General features: G+C 37.6%; 1 protein-coding gene across 4 annotated transcripts in view; it reads left to right on the forward strand.

Annotated features, from left to right (window-relative positions):
- Positions 1-23,583, forward strand: part of phf14 (PHD finger protein 14) — a 172,956-nt gene that overhangs the window by 124,823 nt on the left and 24,550 nt on the right. The window contains exons 17-18 of one of the 4 annotated variants that reach the window (XR_009817569.2): positions 2,761-3,018; positions 3,101-4,127. The exons of 2 other annotated variants lie outside the window; for them this stretch is intronic. Coding sequence is in view for 1 of the 2 variants with exons in the window: in XM_061982347.2 (XP_061838331.2) it covers positions 2,761-2,767 (7 nt within the window). In the remaining variant the exon portion in view is untranslated. Of the gene's footprint in view, positions 1-2,760; positions 4,128-23,583 lie in introns of those variants that run through there. One more of the 4 variants, XM_061982347.2, reaches the window with a different exon arrangement.

Below are 23,583 nucleotides of genomic sequence, written 5' to 3' on the forward strand. Positions count from 1 at the left end.
TCAACATAAACATATATAAACACCTGAAAGTCTTTATATCAGCTAAAACCACCAATCGGTTTCACTGGATTCAGAATATAACCAAATTCTGTCTTACAATCTTTATCTTCATCATTTATTTCAACTTTATGTTATTCAAGTATGACATTTAATTTCATTGACAAGCAATTCTATTATGGTCATACTCTTGTTTGCTAGCGGCTACGACTTCAGTACTATTGAAGATCTTTGCTCCTTCTCAACTCTGTGCTAATATTCTTTTCACAAAATACAACCAATAGTACGTTAATGTTAAATCTTACTTGTGAAAAGTAATCCCCCGATTCCTATTTTCAACAGTCCGCTCATTTGAGCAGGAAAACGCTGAACACCATCTTTGTTTTCTACCTGTCAACTGTCAGTTTAGCATTTTTATTTTCTACCTGTCAACTGTCAGTTTAGCATCTTTGTTTTCTACCTGTCAACTGTCAGTTTAGCATTTTTGTTTTCTACCTGTCAACTGTCAGTTTAGCATCTTTGTTTTCTACCTGTCAACTGTCAGTTTAGCATCTTTGTTTTCTACCTGTCAACTGTCAGTTTACCATCTTTGTTTTCTACCTGTCAACTGTCAGTTTACCATCTTTGTTTTCTACTTGTCACCTGTCAGTTTAGCATCTTTGTTTTCTACCTGTCAACTGTCAGTTTAGCATCTTTGTTTTCTACCTGTCAACTGTCAGTTTAGCATCTTTGTTTTCTACCTGTCAACTGTCAGTTTAGCATCTTTGTTTTCTACCTGTCAACTGTCAGTTTAGCATCTTTGTTTTCTACCTGTCAACTGTCAGTTTAGCATCTTTGTTTTCTACCTGTCAACTGTCAGTTTAGCATCTTTGTTTTCTACCTGTCAACTGTCAGTTTAGCATCTTTGTTTTCTACCTGTCAACTGTCAGTTTAGCATCTTTGTTTTCTACCTGTCAACTGTCAGTTTACTATCTTTGTTTTCTACCTGTCAACTGTCAGTTTACCATCTTTGTTTTCTACCTGTCAACTGTCAGTTTACCATCTTTGTTTTCTACCTGTCAACTGTCAGTTTAGCATCTTTGTTTTCTATCTGTCAACTGTCAGTTTAGTATCTTTGTTTTCTACCTGTCAACTGTCAGTTTAGCATCTTTGTTTTCTACCTGTCAACTGTCAGTTTAGCATCTTTGTTTTCTACCTGTCAACTGTCAGTTTAGCATCTTTGTTTTCTACCTGTCAACTGTCAGTTTAGCATCTTTGTTTTCTACCTGTCAACTGTCAGTTTAGCATCTTTGTTTTCTACCTGTCAACTGTCAGTTTAGCATCTTTGTTTTCTACCTGTCAACTGTCAGTTTAGCATCTTTGTTTTCTACTTGTCAAATGTCAGTTTAGCATCTTTGTTTTCTACTTGTCAAATGTCAGTTTAGCATCTTTGTTTTCTACCTGTCAACTGTCAGTTTAGCATCTTTGTTTTCTACCTGTCAACTGTCAGTTTAGCATCTTTGTTTTCTACCTGTCAACTGTCAGTTTAGCATCTTTGTTTTCTACCTGTCAACTGTCAGTTTAGCATCTTTGTTTTCTACCTGTCAACTGTCAGTTTAGCATCTTTGTTTTCTACTTGTCAAATGTCAGTTTAGCATCTTTGTTTTCTACTTGTCAAATGTCAGTTTAGCATCTTTGTTTTCTACCTGTCAACTGTCAGTTTAGCATCTTTGTTTTCTACCTGTCAACTGTCAGTTTAGCGTCTTTGTTTTCTACCTGTCAACTGTCAGTTTAGCATCTTTGTTTTCTACCTGTCAACTGTCAGTTTAGCATCTTTGCACTAGCACTAGAACTGGGTGTAGTAATGCGAGCACTAGAACTGGGTGTAGTAATGTGAGCACTACAACTGGGTGTAGTAATGTGAGCACTAGTACTTGGTGTAGTAATGTGAGCACTAGAACTGGGTGTAGTAATGTGAGCACTAGAACTGGGTGTAGTAATGTGAGCACTAGAACTGGGTTTAGTAATGTGAGCACTAGTACTTGGTGTAGTAATGTGAGCACTAGATCTGGGTGTAGTAATGTGAGCACTAGAACTGGGTGTAGTAATGTGAGCACTAGAACTGGGTGTAGTATGCACAAATGGGGCCAATTATTTTTTTATGTATTTTTATTTTCATCACTTCTGGTAAACACTCGGCAATTAATTCCTCCACATAGTCTCACGCCATACACCCCTTTGGGTTTTGTCACACTCCATTCCTTTGTTGTTTAATTAAATCTAGTGTTCATTATTTATTTTTTATGTAAATATATATATATATATATATATATATATATATATATATATATATATATATATATATATATATATATAGATCCATATTGCCCCCTTGTGGCTCTGTGCCGTCACAACTCCCTCCTGCAAATGTAACAGCCAATTATCCAAGTATGAGTTTGCTAAGTATAAAAATGTGCCGAAATTTTGGAATGAAAGAAACTGCTGTTCTAAATGTGTCCACTAGATGTCACAAGTTCAGAGTTCGGGTGCAGTCCAGGGGCGGCCCATTGATTGTAAGTTTGTCCTGATGGGTTCCCTTCACCCTTGCTCCTGATGAGTCGTGGTTAGGGCCTTGCATGGCAGCTCCCGCCATCAGTGTGTGAATGTGGAAATAGTGTCAAAACGCTTTGAGTACCTTGAAGGCATCCTCGGTGCTTAGTGCAGGTCTGCCGGTGGGCCTTTGAGGTGTGCTGCCCTGACTCTTTCTATCTTTGCATTGCACAGGTTGTGAGAGCCACGGCAGCCACCTCAGCCGCCATAAACACTCGGGGACGGATGACCTTTGGCTTAGAGAGAGACAGACTTTGACACATTTGACCGTTGAGTCAGGATGAAGACGGAGACCAACACCAAGTCCTCACCCAAACTGGACCCACTGACGCGTTAGAGCCACCCACCTGCTGATACCCTCCATTCATACTGGCATTGATCACCTTGTATTGTTGTCATGTTTACATTTGGACCGCATCATCTGCGATCAATGTGGGTATTGATCATTCTGATGGTAGGAAAGGTGTTTGATGTGAGGCACTAACCACACCTTCTTTACCTTTTGTGACCTCAGGGCCTGACTTGTATCTCCCCTACTTGCAGTGGACATGAAATGGAAGTATTAGCACATACAACATGTTTTATTATAATATGATATTCCTTCATAATAACAAATCTACCACCAATAATACATGGTAGCACTTTGGTCATGATTCTCTACCTGACTCAGAGTCGTGTATAGAGAGAGTATAGCCAAGTTGGTAGCAAACATGGCGCCCTGGAGTCACGTGAGGGGCTTTTGGACATTTTAGAGAGAGTATTTTGGCCTCAGGAGGAGGTCAAAAGCCTCTCTCGTGATTAAAGTGCGCCATGTTTGCTACCAACATTGACCATCCACTCTTTATACATGATTCTGAGCTGACTGTCGCATTACTGCCACAAGTGGTGGAAAAGTGTATTACAGGTGGCAAATGTGTTTTTTTTATGTTATGACAAAAAAGTAACAGGAAGTCAACTTCTTAGCTCCGCCCCTTCTTGCTGCTGCCTCATCACCACTTTGAAAACCTCCAACCTCTTTCTGATATAACTGACTAGAATAGATGCTACAGTGAAATAATACTACAGTAGAATAGATACTGGCGTGTAATAATACTACAGTAGAATAGATACTGGCATGTAATACTACAGTAGAATGGATACTGGCGTGTAATACTACAGTAGAATAGATACTGAATGTAATACTACAGTAGAATAGATACTGGCGTGTAATACTACAGTAGAATGGGTATTGGCATGTAATAATACAGTAGAATAGATACTGAATGTAATACTACAGTAGAATAGATACTGGCGTGTAATACTACAGTAGAATGGGTATTGGCATGTAATAATACAGTAGAATGGGTACTGGCGTGTAATACTACAGTAGAATGGGTATTGGAGTGTACTACTAGAGTAGAATAGATACTAGAGTGTAATACTACAGTACAATGTGTACTGGAGTGTAATACTACAGTAGAATAGATATAGAGTGTAATACTACAGTACAATGGGTACTGAAGTGTAATACTACAGTAGAATGGGTACTGGGGTGTAATAGTACAGTAGAATAGATACTAGCGTGTAATACTACAGGAAAATGGGTACTGGCGTGTAATACTACAGTAGAGTGGGTATTGGCATGTAATACTACAGTAGAATGGGTACTGGCGTGTAATACTACAGTAGAATGGGTACTGGAGTGTAATACTACAGTACAATGGGTACTGGATTGTTATACTACAGTAGAATAGATACTAGAGTGTAATACTACAGTACAATGGGTACTGGAGTGTAATACTACAGTACAATGGTGTGTTATACTACAGTAGAATAGATACTGGCGTGTAATACTACAGTAGAATGGGTACTGGAGTGTAATACTACAGTAGAATGGGTACTGGCATGTAATACTACAGTAGAATAGATATAGAGTTTAATACTACAGTACAATTGGTACTGGAGTGTAATACTACAGTACAGTGGCATGTTATACTACAGTAGAATAGATACTGGCATGTAATACTACAGTAGAATAGATATTAGCGTGTAATACTACAGGAAAATGGGTACTGGCGTGTAATACTACAGTAGAATGGGTACTGGATTGTTATACTCCAGTAGAATAGATACTAGCGTGTAATACTACAGGAAAATGGGTACTGGCGTTTAATACTACAGTAGAATAGATACTAGCGTGTAATACTACAGTAGAATGGGTACTGGAGTGTAATACTACAGTAGAAAGGGTACTGGATTGTTATACTACAGTAGAATAGATACTAGCATGTAATACTACAGGAAAATGGGTACTGGAGTGTAATACTACAGTAGAATCGGTACTGGTGTGTAATACTACAGTAGAATGGGTACTGGCGTGTAATACTACAGTAGAATGGGTACTGGAGTGTAATACTACAGTAGAATGGGTACTGGAGTGTAATACTACAGTAGAATCGGTACTGGAGTGTAATACTACAGTAGAATGGGTACTGGAGTGTAATACTACAGTAGAATGGGTACTGGAGTGTAATACTACAGTAGAATCGGTACTGGTGTGTAATACTACAGTAGAATGGGTACTGGCGTGTAATACTACAGTAGAATAGATACTAGAGTGTAATACTACAGTACAATGGGTACTGGATTGTTATACTACAGTAGAATAGATACTAGAGTGTAATACTACAGTACAATGGGTACTGGAGTGTAATACTACAGTACAATGGTGTGTTATACTACAGTAGAATAGAACTGGCGTGTAATACTACAGTAGAATGGGTATTGGCATGTAATACTACAGTAGAATGGGTACTGGTGTGTAATACTACAGTAGAATGGGTACTGGCGTGTAATACTACAGTAAAATGGGTACTGGAGTGTAATACTACAGTAGAATCGGTACTGGCGTGTAATACTACAGTAGAATGGGTACTGGAGTGTACTACTACAGTAGAATCGGTACTGGCGTGTAATACTTCAGTAGAATGGGTACTGGTGTGTAATACTACAGTAGAATGGGTACTGGAGTGTTATACTACAGTAGAATGGGATACTGACATGTAATACTACAGTAAAATTGGTATTGGCATGTAATACTACAGTAGAATGGGTACTGGTGTGTAATACTACAGTAGAATAGATACTAAAGTGTAATATTACAGTACAATGGGTACTGGAGTGTAATACTACAGTAGAATAGATGTGGCGTGTAATACTACAGTACAATGGGTACTGGAGTGTAATACTACAGTAGAATGGGTACTGGAGTGTAATACTACAGTAGAATAGATACTGGTGTGTAATGCTACAGTAGAGTGGGTATTGGCATGTAATACTACAGTAGAATGGGTACTGGCGTGTAATACTACAGTAGAATGGGTACTGGAGTGTAATACTACAGTAGAATGGGTACTGGAGTGTACTACTAGAGTAGAATAGATACTAGAGTGTAATACTACAGTACAATGTGTACTGGAGTGTAATACTACAGTAGAATAGATATAGAGTGTAATACTACAGTACAATGGGTACTGGAGTGTAATACTACAGTACAATGGTGTGTTATACTACAGTAGAATAGATCTGGCGTGTAATACTACAGTAGAATGGGTATTGGCATGTAATACTACAGTAGAAAGGGTACTGGATTGTTATACTCCAGTAGAATAGATACTAGCGTGTAATACTACAGTAGAATAGATACTAGCATGTAGTACTACAGGAAAATGGGTACTGGCGTGTAATACTACAGTAGAATAGATACTAGCGTGTAATACTACAGTAGAATAGATACTAGCGTGTAATACTACAGTAGAATGGGTACTGGAGTGTAATACTACAGTAGAATAGATACTAGCGTGTAATACTACAGGAAAATGGGTACTGGCGTGTAATACTACAGTAGAATAGATACTAGCGTGTAATACTACAGTAGAATAGATACTAGCGTGTAATACTACAGTAGAATGGGTACTGGAGTGTAATACTACAGTAGAATAGATACTAGCGTGTAATACTACAGGAAAATGGGTACTGGCGTGTAATACTACAGCAACCCAATATGATTAGTTATGAAGTATTTCCTTGCAGTACTTTGAGTATTTGATTTTGCCAACAGAAGTGTCAATCACAAAGTATAAAAATGAAACATGATTTTTTTTTTTTTATTGATACAAAAACAAGAACATTTGAGGCCAAATGATTTCAACTTTAATGTTGTTAATTATTATGATGTGTTATTTTGAAGTCATTGTGTGGTGTTGTATTATATTTATATATTTAGTGTACAGTTGATGCAGGGCAGTATTCATTCCACTTTTACTGAGGTAAAAATATTCTTTTGTTTTTTTTCCACGTTGACCTTTTGTCCCTCCTGTCTGTGAAAAGTGCTGAGTCGTGTCAAATGTCAGCATGTGACCCAGCAGTGGGATCTTGGGTCTTTCCTTTTGTGTTTGCCAACATGATCATGTCAATAACTTGCACCACTTTTATTCTTCTGGGCCAAACTATTCCAATTGTGTACAATTGAAGGTACTATTGTGCATCTGTTGTGTGTACTTCGGTGTGTGTGTGTAACATGAAGTGGACACTTAATAAACTTGTGCGGTGCTAATTGATGGCGGTGTTGTTGTGCGGTTGCCGCGGGAGACGGCATGTACCAGTGATGGTGTTAATCACTGTACTTTCATATTCTGCAATTATCATGTTGCAGCCCAATAAGAAATAAAAAAAAAAGTGACTACATTTTACAGCACCTCACTTTTTCTTACTCGCCTGCTCCAAAAGGTCAGACAAAAAACAAATTACAAAGCAATGTTTCGACAAAAGACAAAACATGTACTCATTTGACATGAAAAGAAAGTGAAATATGTATAAATGATGAATGAACATTCATGTGAGGAGAAGACCACACTTCTACTTTACAAAACACTTCTCACCTTCTTTATCAAAGTGCTGCCACTTGCAACTTTTTATGGCCCCACCGTGGATTATTTTTGCAGTTGTACTCCCAAAAAATACTGATACTGGATCACCAACATTCTTTGTGTGAATACTTCATTCCACCAATAATACTCTGCTTTGTTTTGTGTATTGTTTGATGTAATAACTCGGACGATATGCTAATTAAGATTATTTTATTACCTTTTGTAAATGTCTTGACTAAAATAGAATAAATGTGTGCTTATTGGATGTTAATTGTCTGTCCAACTTTGCACAATTAAACAGGCTGCAGGACCGCTTGTATCGCACATGATATCACACACAAGTAAACATGCTGCAGGACTGCTTGTATCGCACATGATATCACACACAAATAAATACGCTGCATGACTGCTTGTATCGCACATGATATCACACACAAGTCAACACTGCAGGACTGCTTGTATCACACACAAGTAAGCACGCTGCAGGACTGTTTGTATCGCACATGATATCACACACAATCACGCTGCAGGACTACTTGTATTGCACATTATGTCACACAAGTTAACACGCTGCAGGACTGCTTGTATCGCACATGATATCACACACAAGTAATCGCACTGCAGAACTGCTTGTATTGCATATGATATCACACACAAGTCAACACTGCAGGACTGCTTGTATCGCGCATGATATCGCACACAAGTCAACACTGCAGGACTGCTTGTATCGCACATGATATCACACACAAGTAAACGCGCTGCAGGACTGCTTGTATCACACACAAGTAAGCACGCTGCAGGACTGTTTGTATCGCACATGATATCACACACAATCACGCTGCATGACTACTTGTATTGCACATGATGTCACACACAAGTAAACACACTGCAGGACTGCTTGTATCACACACAAGTAAGCACGCTGCAGGACTGCTTGTATCGCACAAGATATCACACACAAGTAATCGCACTGCAGAACTGCTTGTATTGCATATGATATCACACACAAGTCAACACTCTGCAGGACTGCTTGTATCGCGCATGATATCACACACAAGTCAACACTGCACGACTGCTTGTATCGCACATGGTATCGCACACAAGTCAACACTGCAGGATTGCTTGTATCACACATGATATCACACACAAGTAAGCACGCTGCAGGACTGTTTGTATCGCACATGATATCACACACAATCACGCTGCAGGACTACTTGTATTGCACATTATATCGCACAAGTTAACACGCTGCAGGACCGCTTGTATTGCACATGATATCACACACAAGTAAACACTCTGCAGGACTGCTTGTATCACATATGATATCACACACAAGTAAACACACTGCAGGACTGCTTGTATCGCACATGATATCACACACAAGTAAACGCGCTGCAGGACTGCTTGTATCGCACATGATATCACACGCAAGTAAACGCGCTGCAGGACTACTTGTATCACACATGATATCACACACAAGTAAGCACGCTGCAGGACTGCTTGTTTCGCACATGATATCACACACAAGTAAACACGCTGCAGGACTGCTTGTTTCGCACATGATATCACACACAAGTAAGCACGCTGCAGGACTGTTTGTATCGCACATGATATCACACACAATCACGCTGCAGGACTACTTGTATTGCACATTATATCACACAAGTTAACACGCTGCAGGACCGCTTGTATTGCACATGATATCACACACAAGTAAACACTCTGCAGGACTGCTTGTATCACATATGATATCACACACAAGTAAACACACTGCAGGACTGCTTGTATCGCACATGATATCACACACAAGTAAACGCGCTGCAGGACTGCTTGTATCGCACATGATATCACACGCAAGTAAACACGCTGCAGCACTGCTTGTATCTCACATGACATCACACACAAGTCAATACTGCAGGACTGATTGTATCGCACATGATATCACACACAAGTAAACACACTGCAGGACTGCTTGTATCACACATGATATCACACACAAGTAAACACGCTGCAGGACCGCCTGTATCACACATGATATCACACACAAGTAAACACGTTGCAGGACTGCTTGTATCACACATGATATCACACACAAGTAAACGCGCTGCAAGACTGCTTGTATCGCACATGATATCACACACAAGTAAACACACTGCAGAACTGCTTGTATCGCATATGATATCGCACACAAGTCAACACTGCAGGACTGCTTGTATCACACATGATATCACACACAAGTAAACACGCTGCAGCACTGCTTGTATCGCACATGATATCACACACAAGTAAACACGCTGCAGGGCTGCTTGTATCGCACATGATATCACACACAAGTAAACACGCTGCAGGACTGCTTGTATCACACATGATATCACACACAATCACGCTGCAGGACTACTTGTATTGCACATTATATCACACAAGTTAACACTCTGCAGGACTGCTTGTATCACATATGATATCACACACAAGTAAACACGCTGCAGGACTGCTTGTATCGCACATGATATCACACACAAGTAAACATGCTGCAGGACTGCTTGTATCACATATGATATCACACACAAGTAAACACACTGCAGGACTGCTTGTATCGCATATGATATCACACGCAAGTAAACATGCTGAAGGACTGCTTGTATAGGACATGATATCACACGCAAGTAAACACGCTGCAAGACTGCTTGTATCGCACATGATATCACACACAAGTAAACACGCTGCAGCGCTGCTTGTATCGCACATGATATCACACACAAGTCAATACTGCAGGACTGCTTGTATCACACATGATATCACACACAAGTAAACGCGCTGCAGGACTGCTTGTATCGCACATGATATCACACACAAGTAAACAGGCTGCAGGACTGCTTGTATCGCACATGATGTCACACACAAGTAAACATACTGCAGGACTTCTTGTATCGCACATGATATCACACACAAGTAAACACACTGCAGAACTGCTTGTATTGCATATGGTATCACACACAATCACGCTGCAGGACTGCTTGTATTGCACATGATATCACACACAAGTAAGCACGCTGCAGGACTGTTTGTATCGCACATGATATCACACACAATCACGCTGCAGGACTGCTTGTATTGCACATGATATCACACACAAGTAAACACGCTGCAGGACTGCTTGTATCACACATGATATCACACACAAGTAAACGCGCTGCAGGACTGCTTGTATCGCACATGATATCACACGCAAGTAAACACGCTGCAGCACTGCTTGTATCTCACATGACATCACACACAAGTCAATACTGCAGGACTGATTGTATCGCACATGATATCACACACAAGTAAACACACTGCAGAACTGCTTGTATTGCATATGATATCACACACAAGTCAACACTCTGCAGGACTGCTTGTATCGCACATGATATCGTACACAAGTCACTGCAGGACTGCTTGTATCACACATATTACACACAAGTAAATGCGCTGCAGGACTGCTTGTATCACACACAAGTAAACACGCTGCAGGACTGCTTGTATCGCACATGATATCACACACAAGTTAACATGCTGAAGGACTGCTTGTATCACACATGATATCACACACAAGTTAACATGCTGCAGGACTGCTTGTATCACACATGATATCACACACAAGTTAACACGCTGCAGGACTGCTTGTATCGCACATGATATCACACACAAGTAAACGCGCTGTAGGACTGCTTGTATCACACACAAGTAAGCACGCTGCAGGACTGTTTGTATCGCACATGATATCACACACAATCACGCTGCAGGACTACTTGTATTGCACATTATATCACACAAGTTAACACGCTGCAGGACCGCTTGTATTGCACATGATATCACACACAAATAAACACTCTGCAGGACTGCTTGTATCGCACATGATATCACACGCAAGTAAACACGCTGCAGGACTGCTTGTATCGCACATGATATCATAACATACATTGAAAGAGTCCTCCAGTTGAACAAAACATGAAAGATGGTGAAGTGAGACAAGAGAAAAGGTGTCAGGTTGAACAGAGTCTTTGTCTAGAAGCTTCTTCGTCCTTCAGGTGTTTCCATCAATGACTTCCATGCAGACGAGCTCATAAAGACTTTTTGTCTTTCTGTCCAGTGTGACTTGTAAAGTCCTTTCTTTGTCCAACAATGGCTGCCAGTGATTGACGAGTAGATGAGAAGACTCTGTCATGGACGCCAAGCACTGCTGCAGTGTGTGGACTCCATCATTCCCTCCATCATGCAGCTCTCAATGAAGCCTCTTAGCTCCTGGTATCAGTGCATGGATCTTCTTAGCTCCTGATATCAGTGCATGGATCTTCTTAGCTCCTGGTGTCAGTGCATGGATCTTCTTAGCTCCTGGTGTCAGAGCATGGATCTTCTTAGCTCCTGGTGTCAGTGCATGGATCTTCTTAGCTCCTGATATCAGTGCATGGATCTTCTTAGCTCCTGGTGTCAGTGCATGGATTTTCTTAGCTCCTGGTGTCAGTGCATGGATCTTCTTAGCTCCTGGTGTCAGAGCATGGATCTTCTTAGCTCCTGGTGTCAGTGCATGGATCTTCTTAGCTCCTGGTGTCAGTGCATGGATCTTCTTAGCTCCTGGTGTCAGTGCATGGATCGTCTTAGCTCCTGGTGTCAGTGCATGGATCTTCTTAGCTCCTGGTGTCAGTGCATGTGCATGTGCTCTGTAGAACTCGGCAGGGTAACCACATAATACTCCATAATACTCCACCCCCGACCCCACACCCCACCTCCCGAAATCGGAGGTCTCAAGGTTGGCAAGTATGCCGTTAGTAACGTTTAAGATCTGACCTTGTTATCGTATCACGTTAACAAACATGGCGGATATGTCCGCGACACCAGCCAATCAGAGTCCACCTTTTTTTATCCCGCCCCACTTCCTGTTGTAATTTAGAAACAAAAAGAATGCGTGAACTTGGACTGACTTCTGAAGAGGAAACAGTTTTTACTTCGTTCCTTTTTGTCTCTTCCCGCTGATTCCATTGTCACCAAAAGCACATTCAATTGATCATTAAACGGTAGCCATTCATCACATTTCCCCCATCCGCCGTCACATTCCTGTCTGTCACACTCCGTAGCCATTGTGTCTTTTACCTCAGAATTTTTCGTCCCAGACGAAGGGTCTGGAACCCCTTACCTCAGAATTTTTCGTCCCAGACGAAGGGTCTGGAACCCCTTACCTCAGAATTTTTCGTCCCAGACGAAGGGTCTGGAAACCCTTACCTCAGAATTTTTCGTCCCAGACGAAGGGTCTGGAAACCCTTACTCGTTTAGGCGACGACCAATGACCCAGGGTGAGCTACACCCAACTATTAGTTTATTCGTCAATGAAACTGCCCGTCACGGTAGTCGAGACACAATGACGCGAGATGACCACTTATTTACAGCTTTTTATGTAATGGCGGACAAGGGAGAAATGCAATTAATCCATCAAAATGTCCACTCTGTGTCTGGGGTACAAACAGTGTTGGACTTACATACTTCAAGACAGACTCCTAAAGCAGATTTTAGAAAAAGGCTCTGCTTACCTTGTTTTTGTTTGGCCACTAGTGAGTCTGTCCAGAAGAGTGTAAGAGGTGTCCAATTCTCAGCGTGTCGCCCGGACGAGCCCCCAAATTGTTGCGTTTTGGACCAGTTGTCCCTCCCAGGGAATTCAAGTCACAATTCGCTCCCAAGCTCTTTACGACACTTAAAGCTGAGTTGAAAAACCACCAGAGACAGAATAGGTATTTTGTTGTATATTCTCAAAGCTTTGCCAATATACAGGTAAAAGCCAGTAAATTAGAATATTTTGAAAAACTTGATTTATTTCAGTAATTGCATTCAAAAGGTGTAACTTGTACATTATATTTATTCATTGCACACAGACTGATGCATTCAAATGTTTATTTCATTTAATTTTGATGATTTGAAGTGGCAACAAATGAAAATCCCAAATTCCGTGTGTCACAAAATTAGAATATTACTTAAGGCTAATACAAAAAAGGGATTTTTAGAAATGTTGGCCAACTGAAAAGTATGAAAATGAAAAATATGAGCATGTACAATACTCAATACTTGGTTGGAGCTCCTTTTGCCTCAATTACTGCGTTAATGCGGCGTGGCATGGAGTCGATGAGTTTCTGGCACTGCTCAGGTGTTATGAGAGCCCAGGTTGCTCTGATAGTGGCCTTCAACTCTTCTGCGTTTTTGGGTCTGGCATATACCATGGTCCGTAAACCAGGCACGGGTAGATTTTGCGCTGTGTGCAGGCGCCAAGTCCTGTTGGAACTTGAAATCTCCATCTCCATAGAGCAGGTCAGCAGCAGGAAGCATGAAGTGCTCTAAAACTTGCTGGTAGACGGCTGCGTTGACCCTGGATCTCAGGAAACAGAGTGGACCGACACCAGCAGATGACATGGCACCCCAAACCATCACTGATGGTGGAAACTTTACACTAGACTTCAGGCAACGTGGATCCTGTGCCTCTCCTGTCTTCCTCCAGACTCTGGGACCTCGATTTCCAAAGGAAATGCAAAATTTGCATGGTTGGGTGATGGTTTGGGGTGCCATGTCATCTGCTGGTGTCGGTCCACTCTGTTTCCTGAGATCCAGGGTCAACGCAGCCGTCTACCAGCAAGTTTTAGAGCACTTCATGCTTCCTGCTGCTGACCTGCTCTATGGAGATGGAGATTTCAAGTTCCAACAGGACTTGGCGCCTGCACACAGCGCAAAATCTACCCGTGCCTGGTTTACGGACCATGGTATTTCTGTTCTAAATTGGCCCGCCAACTCCCCTGACCTTAGCCCCATAGAAAATCTGTGGGGTATTGTGAAAAGGAAGATGCAGAATGCCAGACCCAAAAACGCAGAAGAGTTGAAGGCCACTATCAGAGCAACCTGGGCTCTCATAACACCTGAGCAGTGCCAGAAACTCATCGACTCCATGCCACGCCGCATTAACGCAGTAATTGAGGCAAAAGGAGCTCCAACCAAGTATTGAGTATTGTACATGCTCATATTTTTCATTTTCATACTTTTCAGTTGGCCAACATTTCTAAAAATCCCTTTTTTGTATTAGCCTTAAGTAATATTCTAATTTTGTGACACACGGAATTTGGGATTTTCATTTGTTGCCACTTCAAATCATCAAAATTAAATGAAATAAACATTTGAATGCATCAGTCTGTGTGCAATGAATAAATATAATGTACAAGTTACACCTTTTGAATGCAATTACTGAAATAAATCAAGTTTTTCAAAATATTCTAATTTACTGGCTTTTACCTGTACATTGATTGAGACCAGTCTAACCCTCGAACATTCTATTGCGCCTCCCAAAATGGTCTGTCTTCCCGATCCCACCACCCTCTCTCTCTCGTCCCATCTCTATAGACAAAACAAATGCTAGTCAAAACACATTCTAAAGAACTCAAGGTTAACACACACAGTATACTTGCTGACAGAGCATCAAGAGAAGAAATGGAAAACACGAGCTGTTTTCAAATATGACTAAGAAATGAAAGAAGTACAACTTAAATTCGGATATATGTAAATATCTGCCTCCGACAACTCACAAAGTGATCAAGATGTTGACGGATTGAAAATGACCACAAATGAGTTGATTGATTTTATGTTATTTAAAAAAAAAAAAACATTGCAACTTTTGCAGCGACTTTTCGGAGACGTTGCAAATTCAGGCCTTTTAGGCCAGAGAAATCAGAAAAGTGGAAAAAAGAAGATGTCAGAAAGTCGAGGATTAAGTGGAAGGTATGAAAATAGCAGATTGTAATAAAAGACACTGGAGGAGGATAAACGTCACGCAGCTGTTGTCATGGCAACAAGAAGTATGTAATAAGGAGGAGAACAGTTTGCAGCCTTTAAACCACTTATTGTCTTGTAGCTCCGCCCCTCGTCAGAAGTAAAGAAAGGTAACGACTACTAACTTCATCATCTCGTACGTTTTTACGCTTTATTAATGACGGTCTTTTTAACGATGGCTGTAACAGCGGCCGTCTTGTCTTATCCACGCCGAACCTTCAGAACCTCCAGCTGGGTGCTGATCTGAGACCTGGCCCAGAGATGAGATGAAAGTGGTCACCAATCATCAGTTAAGAGCAACACATGTCGCTGACAAAGGCAGCCAATCACGTCGCAGCACCTTCACTAATAAGATTACATCAATCAATAACCCCGCTTATGACTGATTGGATTGTGTGTGTGCGCGTGTGTGCGTGTGTGTGTGTGTGTGTGTGTGTGTGTGTGTGTGTGTGTGTGTGTGTGTGTGTGTGTGTGTGTTCCCAATGATTAAAGCAGCTTCAATTGCCTTGATAGCATCAAGGACCTTGCTGTGTTTGCAGCAGATAGAGGTTAGCGCTGCTCGCTAGCTGACTAACATCAATATTTATTCCAAAAAAAAAGCACATTTTTTTCCACTCCGGCGTTACAAAAAAATATTTAAATTTAAGTTAAAAAAACAAACAAAGTATGTCGACCAAAACACTTGAATTATTTGGACCAATCTGACAAATTAGCTGACTAAATGAATAAAAATAGTAGCGGATTTAAAACCTTTGTTCATTGACATGTTTTTAATGTGTAATAAATGTAACAATGTTTGAAATTCATTTAATATTTACTCTATTACTCCGTATATTAGTCACAGATATATACGTTGTGAAATTAATTATTTACACATAAATATTTTGTAAATGTTTATTTTACACTTTATTGTCTGCAACATGGCAGTAAAACGGCTGATCAAACAAAACGGAAGTCATCGTAGCTGCAGAAGTATGTCGACCGAAACACTTTATTTGGACCAATCTGACAAATTAGCTGACTAAATAAATAAAAACAGTAGTGGATTTAAATCCTTTGTTCATTGACATGTTTTTAATGTGTAATAAATGTAACAATGTTTGAAATTCATTTAATATTTACTGTATTACTCCGTATATTAGCCACACCAGACTATAAGTCACAGATGTATACGTTGTGAAATGAGTTATTTACACATAAATATTTTGTAAATGTTTATTTTACATACTTTAATTGGCAGCAACATGGCAGTAAAACGGCTGATCAAACAAAACGGAAGTCATCGTAGCTGCAGAAGTATGTCGACCGAAACACTTTAATTATTTGGACCAATCTGACAAAACAGCTGACTGTCCATCAATAAAAATAGTAGTGGATTTAAAACCTTTGTTCATTGACATGCTTTTATTGTGTAATAAATGTAACAATGTTTGAAATTCTTTTAATATTTACTGTATTACTCCGTATATTAGCCACACCAGACTATAAGTCGCAGATGTATACGTTGTGAAATGAGTTATTTACACATAAAGATTTTGTAAATGTTTATTTTACATACTTGAATTGGCTGCAACATGGCAGTAAAACGGCTGATCAAACAAAACGGAAGTCATGGTAGCTGCAGAAGTATGTCGACCCAAACACTTGAATTATTTGGACCAATCCGACAAATCAGCTGATTGTCCATCAATAAAAATAGTAGTGGATTTAAAACCTTTGTTCATTGACATGTTTTTAATGTGTAATAAATGTAACAATGTTTGAAATTCATTTAATATTTACTGTATTACTCCGTATATTAGCCGCACCAGACTATAAGTCGCAGATATATACGTTGTGAAATTAGTTATTTACACATAAATATTTTGTAAATGTTTATTTTACATACTTTAATTGACAGCAACATGGCAGTAAAACGGCTGATCAAACAAAACGGAAGTCATGGTAGCTGCAGAAGTATGTCGACCGAAACACTTGAATTATTTGGACCAATCTGATAAATTAGCTGACTGTCCATCAATAAAAATAGTAGTGGATTTAAAACCTTTGTTCATTGACATGTTTTTAACGTGTAATAAATGTAACAATGTTTGAAATTAATTTAATATTTACTGTATTACTCCGTATATTAGCCGCATCAGACTATAAGTCACAGATATATACGTTGTGAAATGAGTTATTTAGACATAATATTTTGTAAATGTTTATTTTACATACTTTAATTGTCTGCAACATGGCAGTAAAACGGCTGATCAAACAAAACGGAAGTCATCGTAGCTGCAGAAGTATGTCGACCGAAACACTTGAATTATTCGGACCAATCTGACAAATTAGCTGATTGTCCATCAATAAAAATAGTAGTGGATTTAAAACCTTTGTTCATTGACATGTTTTTAACGTGTAATAAATGTAACAATGTTTGAAATTCATTTAATATTTACTGTATTACTCCGTATATTAGCCGCACCAGACTATAAGTCGCAGATGTATACGTTGTGAAATGAGTTATTTACACATAAATATTTTGTAAATGTTTATTTTACATACTTTAATTGTCTGCGACATGGCAGTAAAACGGCTGATCAAACAAAACGGAAGTCATCGTAACAGCAGAAGTATGTAGACCGAAACACTTGAATTATTTGGACCAATCTGACAAAACAGCTGACTGTCCATCAATAAAAATAGTAGTGGATTTAAAACCTTTGTTCATTGACATGCTTTTATTGTGTAATAAATGTAACAATGTTTGAAATTCTTTTAATATTTACTGTATTACTCCGTATATTAGCCGCACCAGACTATAAGTCGCAGATGTATACATTGTGAAATTAGTTATTTACGCATAAATATTGTGTAAATGTTTATTTACATACTTTAATTGTCTGCAGCATGGCAGTAAAACGGCTGATCAAACAAAACGGAAGTCATCGTAGCTGCAGAAGTATGTCGACCGAAACACTTGAATTATTTGGACCAATCTGACAAATTAGCTGACTAAATAAATAAAAATAGTAGTGGATTTAAAACCTTTGTTCATTGACATGTTTTTAATGTGTAATAAATGTAACAATGTTTGAAATTCATTTAATATTTACTGTATTACTCCGTATATTAGCCACACCAGACTATAAGTCGCAGATGTATGCGTTGTGAAATTAGTTATTTACACATAAATATTTTGTAAATATTTATTTACATACTTTAATTGGCTGCAACATGGCAGTAAAACGGCTGATCAAACAAAACAGAAGTCATCGTAGCTGCAAAAGTATGTCGACCGAAACACTTTAATTATTTGGACCAATCTGACAAATTAGCTGACTGTCCATCAATAAAAATAGTAGTGGATTTAAAACCTTTGTTCATTGACATGCTTTTATTGTGTAATAAATGTAACAATGTTTGAAATTCATTTAATATTTACTGTATTACTCCGTATAAGTCGCAGATGTATACGTTGTGAAATTAGTTATTTACACATAAATATTTTGTAAATGTTTATTTTACACTTTAATTGTCTTCAACATGGCAGTAAAACGGCTGATCAAACAAAACGGAAGTCATCGTAGCTGCAGAAGTATGTCGACCGAAACACTTGAATTATTTGGACCAGTCTGACGAATTAGCTGACTAAATAAATAAAAATAGTAGTGGATTTAAAACCTTTGTTCATTGACATGTTTTTAATGTGTAATAAATGTAACAATGTTTGAAATTAATTTAATATTTACTGTATTACTCCGTATATTAGCCGCATCAGACTATAAGTCGCAGATGTATACGTTGTGAAATTAGTTATTTACACATAAATATTTTGTAAATGTTTATTTTACACTTTAATTGTCTGCAACATGGCAGTAAAACGGCTGATCAAACAAAACGGAAGTCATCGTAGCTGCAGAAGTATGTCGACTGAAACACTAATTATTTGGACCAATCTGACAAATTAGTTGACTGTCCATCAATAAAAATAGTAGTGGATTTAAAACCTTTGTTCATTGACATGCTTTTATTGTGTAATAAATGTAACAATGTTTGAAATTCTTTTAATATTTACTGTATTACTCCGTATATTAGCCGCACCAGACTATAAGTCGCAGATATATACGTTGTGAAATGAGTTATTTACATATAATATTTTGTAAATGTTTATTTTACATACTTTAATTGGCTGCAACATGGCAGTAAAATGGCTGATCAAACAAAACGGAAGTCATGGTAGCTGCAGAAGTATGTCGACCGAAACACTTGAATTATTTGGACCAATCTGACAAATTAGCTGACTGTCCATCAATAAAAATAGTAGTGGATTTAAAACCTTTGTTCATTGACATGTTTTTAATGTGTAATAAATGTAACAATGTTTGAAATTCATTTAATATTTACTGTATTACTCCGTATATTAGCCGCATCAGACTATAAGTTGCAGATGTATACGTTGTGAAATTAGTTATTTACGCATAAATATTTTGTAAATGTTGATTTACATACTTTAATTGTCTGCAGCATGGCAGTAAAACGGCTCATCAAACAAAACGGAAGTCATCGTAGCTGCAGAAGTATGTCGACCGAAACACTTGAATTATTTGGACCAATCTGACAAATTAGCTGACTGTCCATCAATAAAAATAGTAGTGGATTTAAAACCTTTGTTCATTGACATGTTTTTAATGTGTAATAAATGTAACAATGTTTGAAATTCATTTAATATTTACTGTATTACTCCGTATATTAGCCGCACCAGACTATAAGTCGCAGATGTATACGTTGTGAAATGAGTTATTTAGACATAAATATTTTGTAAATGTTTATTTTACATACTTTAATTGTCTGCAACATGGCAGTAAAACGGCTGATCAAACAAAACGGAAGTCATCGTAACAGCAGAAGTATGTCGACCGAAACACTTGAATTATTTGGACCAATCTGACAAATTAGCTGACTAAATAAATAAAAATAGTAGTGGATTTAAAACCTTTGTTCATTGACATGTTTTTAATGTGTAATAAATGTAACAATGTTTGAAATTCATTTAATATTTACTGTATTACTCCGTATATTAGCCGCACCAGACTATAAGTCGAAGATATATACGTTGTGAAATGAGTTATTTACATATAATATTTTGTAAATGTTTATTTTACATACTTTAATTGGCTGCAACATGGCAGTAAAACGGCTGATCAAACAAAACGGAAGTCATCGTAGCTGCAGAAGTATGTCGACCGAAACACTTGAATTATTTGGACCAATCTGACAAATTAGCTGACTGTCCATCAATAAAAATAGTAGTGGATTTAAAACCTTTGTTCATTGACATGTTTTTAATGTGTAATAAATGTAACAATGTTTGAAATTCATTTAATATTTACTGTATTACTCCGTATATTAGCCGCATAAGACTATAAGTTGCAGATATATACGTTGTAAAATGAGTTATTTACACATAAATATTTTGTAAATGTTTATTTTACATACTTTAATTGTCTGCGACATGGCAGTAAAACGGCTGATCAAACAAAACGGAAGTCATCGTAGCTGCAGAAGTATGTCGACCGAAACACTTGAATTATTTGGACCAATCTGACAAATTAGCTGACTAAATAAATAAAAATAGTAGTGGATTTAAAACCTTTGTTCATTGACATGTTTTTAACGTGTAATAAATGTAACAATGTTTGAAATTCATTTAATATTTACTGTATTACTCCGTATATTAGCCGTACCAGACTATAAGTCGCAGATATATTTACATTGTGAAATGAGTTATTTACACATAAATTATTTGTAAATGTTTATTTTACATACTTTAATTGGCTGCAACATGGCAGTAAAACGGCTGATCAAACAAAACGGAAGTCATCGTAGCTGCAGAAGTATGTCGACCGAAACACTTGAATTATTTGGACCAATCTGACAAATTAGCTGACTGTCCATCAATAAAAAATAGTAGTGGATTTAAAACATTTGTTCATTGACATGTTTTTAATGTGTAATAAATGTAACAATGTTTGAAATTCATTTAATATTTACTGTATTACTCCGTATATTAGCCACACCAGACTATAAGTCGCAGATATATACGTTGTGAAATGAGTTATTTACACATAAATATTTTTTAAATGTTTATTTTACACTTTAATTGGCTGCAACATGGCAGTAAAACGGCTGATCAAACAAAACAGAAGTCATCGTAGCTGCAGAAGTATGTCGACCGAAACACTTGAATTATTTGGACCAATCTGACAAATTAGCTGACTGTCCATCAATAAAAAATAGTAGTGGATTTAAAACATTTGTTCATTGACATGTTTTTAATGTGTAATAAATGTAACAATGTTTGAAATTCATTTAATATTTACTGTATTACTCCGTATATTAGCCACACCAGACTATAAGTCGCAGATATATACGTTGTGAAATTAGTTATTTACACATAAATATTTTGTAAATGTTTATTTTACATACTTTAATTGTCTGCAACATGGCAGTAAAACGGCTGATCAAACAAAACGGAAGTCATCGTAGCTGCAGAAGTATGTAGACCGAAACACTTGAATTATTTGGACCAATCTGACAAATTAGCTGACTAAATAAATAAAAATAGTAGTGGATTTAAAACCTTTGTTCATTGACATGTTTTTAATGTGTAATAAATGTAACAATGTTTGAAATTCATTTAATATTTACTGTATTACTCCGTATATTAGCCGAACCAGACTATAAGTCGCAGATGTATACGTTGTGAAATGAGTTATTTACACATAAATATTTTGTAAATGTTTATTTTACATACTTTAATTGGCTGCGACATGGCAGTAAAACGGCTGATCAAACAAAACGGAAGTCATGGTAGCTGCAGAAGTATGTCGACCGAAACACTGGAATTATTTGGACCAATTTGATGAATTAGCTGACTGTCCATCAATAAAAATAGTAGTGGATTTAAAACCTTTGTTCATTGACATGTTTTTAATGTGTAATAAATGTAACAATGTTTGAAATTCATTTAATATTTACTGTATTATTCCGTATATTAGCCGCACCAGACTATAAGTCGCAGATATATTTACGTTGTGAAATGAGTTATTTACACATAAATTATTTGTAAATGTTTATTTTACATACTTTAATTGTCTGCGACATGGCAGTAAAACGGCTGATCAAACAAAACGGAAGTCATCGTAGCTGCAGAAATATGTCGACCGAAACACTTGAATTATTTGGACCAATCTGACAAATTAGCTGACTAAATAAATAAAAAATAGTAGTGGATTTAAAACCTTTGTTCATTGACATGTTTTTAATGTGTAATAAATGTAACAATGTTTGAAATTCATTTAATATTTACTGTATTACTCCGTATATTAGCCGCACCAGACTATAAGTCGCAGATGTATACGTTGTGAAATGAGTTATTTACACATAAATATTTTGTAAATGTTTATTTTACATACTTTAATTGGCTGCAACATGGCAGTAAAACGGCTGATCAAACAAAACGAAAGTCATCGTAGCTGCAGAAGTATGTCGACCGAAACACTTGAATTATTTGGACCAATCTGACAAATTAGCTGACTGTCCATCAATAAAAATAGTAGTGGATTTAAAACCTTTGTTCATTGACATGTTTTTAATGTGTAATAAATGTAACAATGTTTGAAATTCATTTAATATTTACTGTATTACTCCGTATATTAGCCGCACCGGACTATAAGTCGCAGATATATACGTTGTAAAATGAGTTATTTACACATAAATAATTTGTAAATGTTTATTTTACATACTTAAATTGGCTGCAACATGGCAGTAAAACGGCTGATCAAACAAAACGGAAGTCATCGTAGCTGCAGAAGTATGTAGACCGAAACACTTGAATTATTTGGACCAATCTGACAAATTAGCTGACTAAATAAATAAAAATAGTAGTGGATTTAAAACCTTTGTTCATTGACATGTTTTTAATGTGTAATAAATGTAACAATGTTTGAAATTCATTTAATATTTACTGTATTACTCCGTATATTAGCCACACCAGACTATAAGTCGCAGATGTATACGTTGTGAAATGAGTTATTTACACATAAATATTTTGTAAATGTTTATTTTACACTTTAATTGTCTGCAGCTTGGCAGTAAAACGGCTGATCAAACAAAACGGAAGTCATCGTAGCTGCAGAAGTATGTCGACCGAAACACTTGAATTATTTGGACCAATCTGACAAATCAGCTGACTGTCCATCAATAAAAATAG

This window comes from Nerophis lumbriciformis, linkage group LG21 (genome assembly GCF_033978685.3).
Source record: "Nerophis lumbriciformis linkage group LG21, RoL_Nlum_v2.1, whole genome shotgun sequence".
NCBI classification, from domain to species: Eukaryota; Metazoa; Chordata; class Actinopteri; order Syngnathiformes; family Syngnathidae; genus Nerophis; species Nerophis lumbriciformis.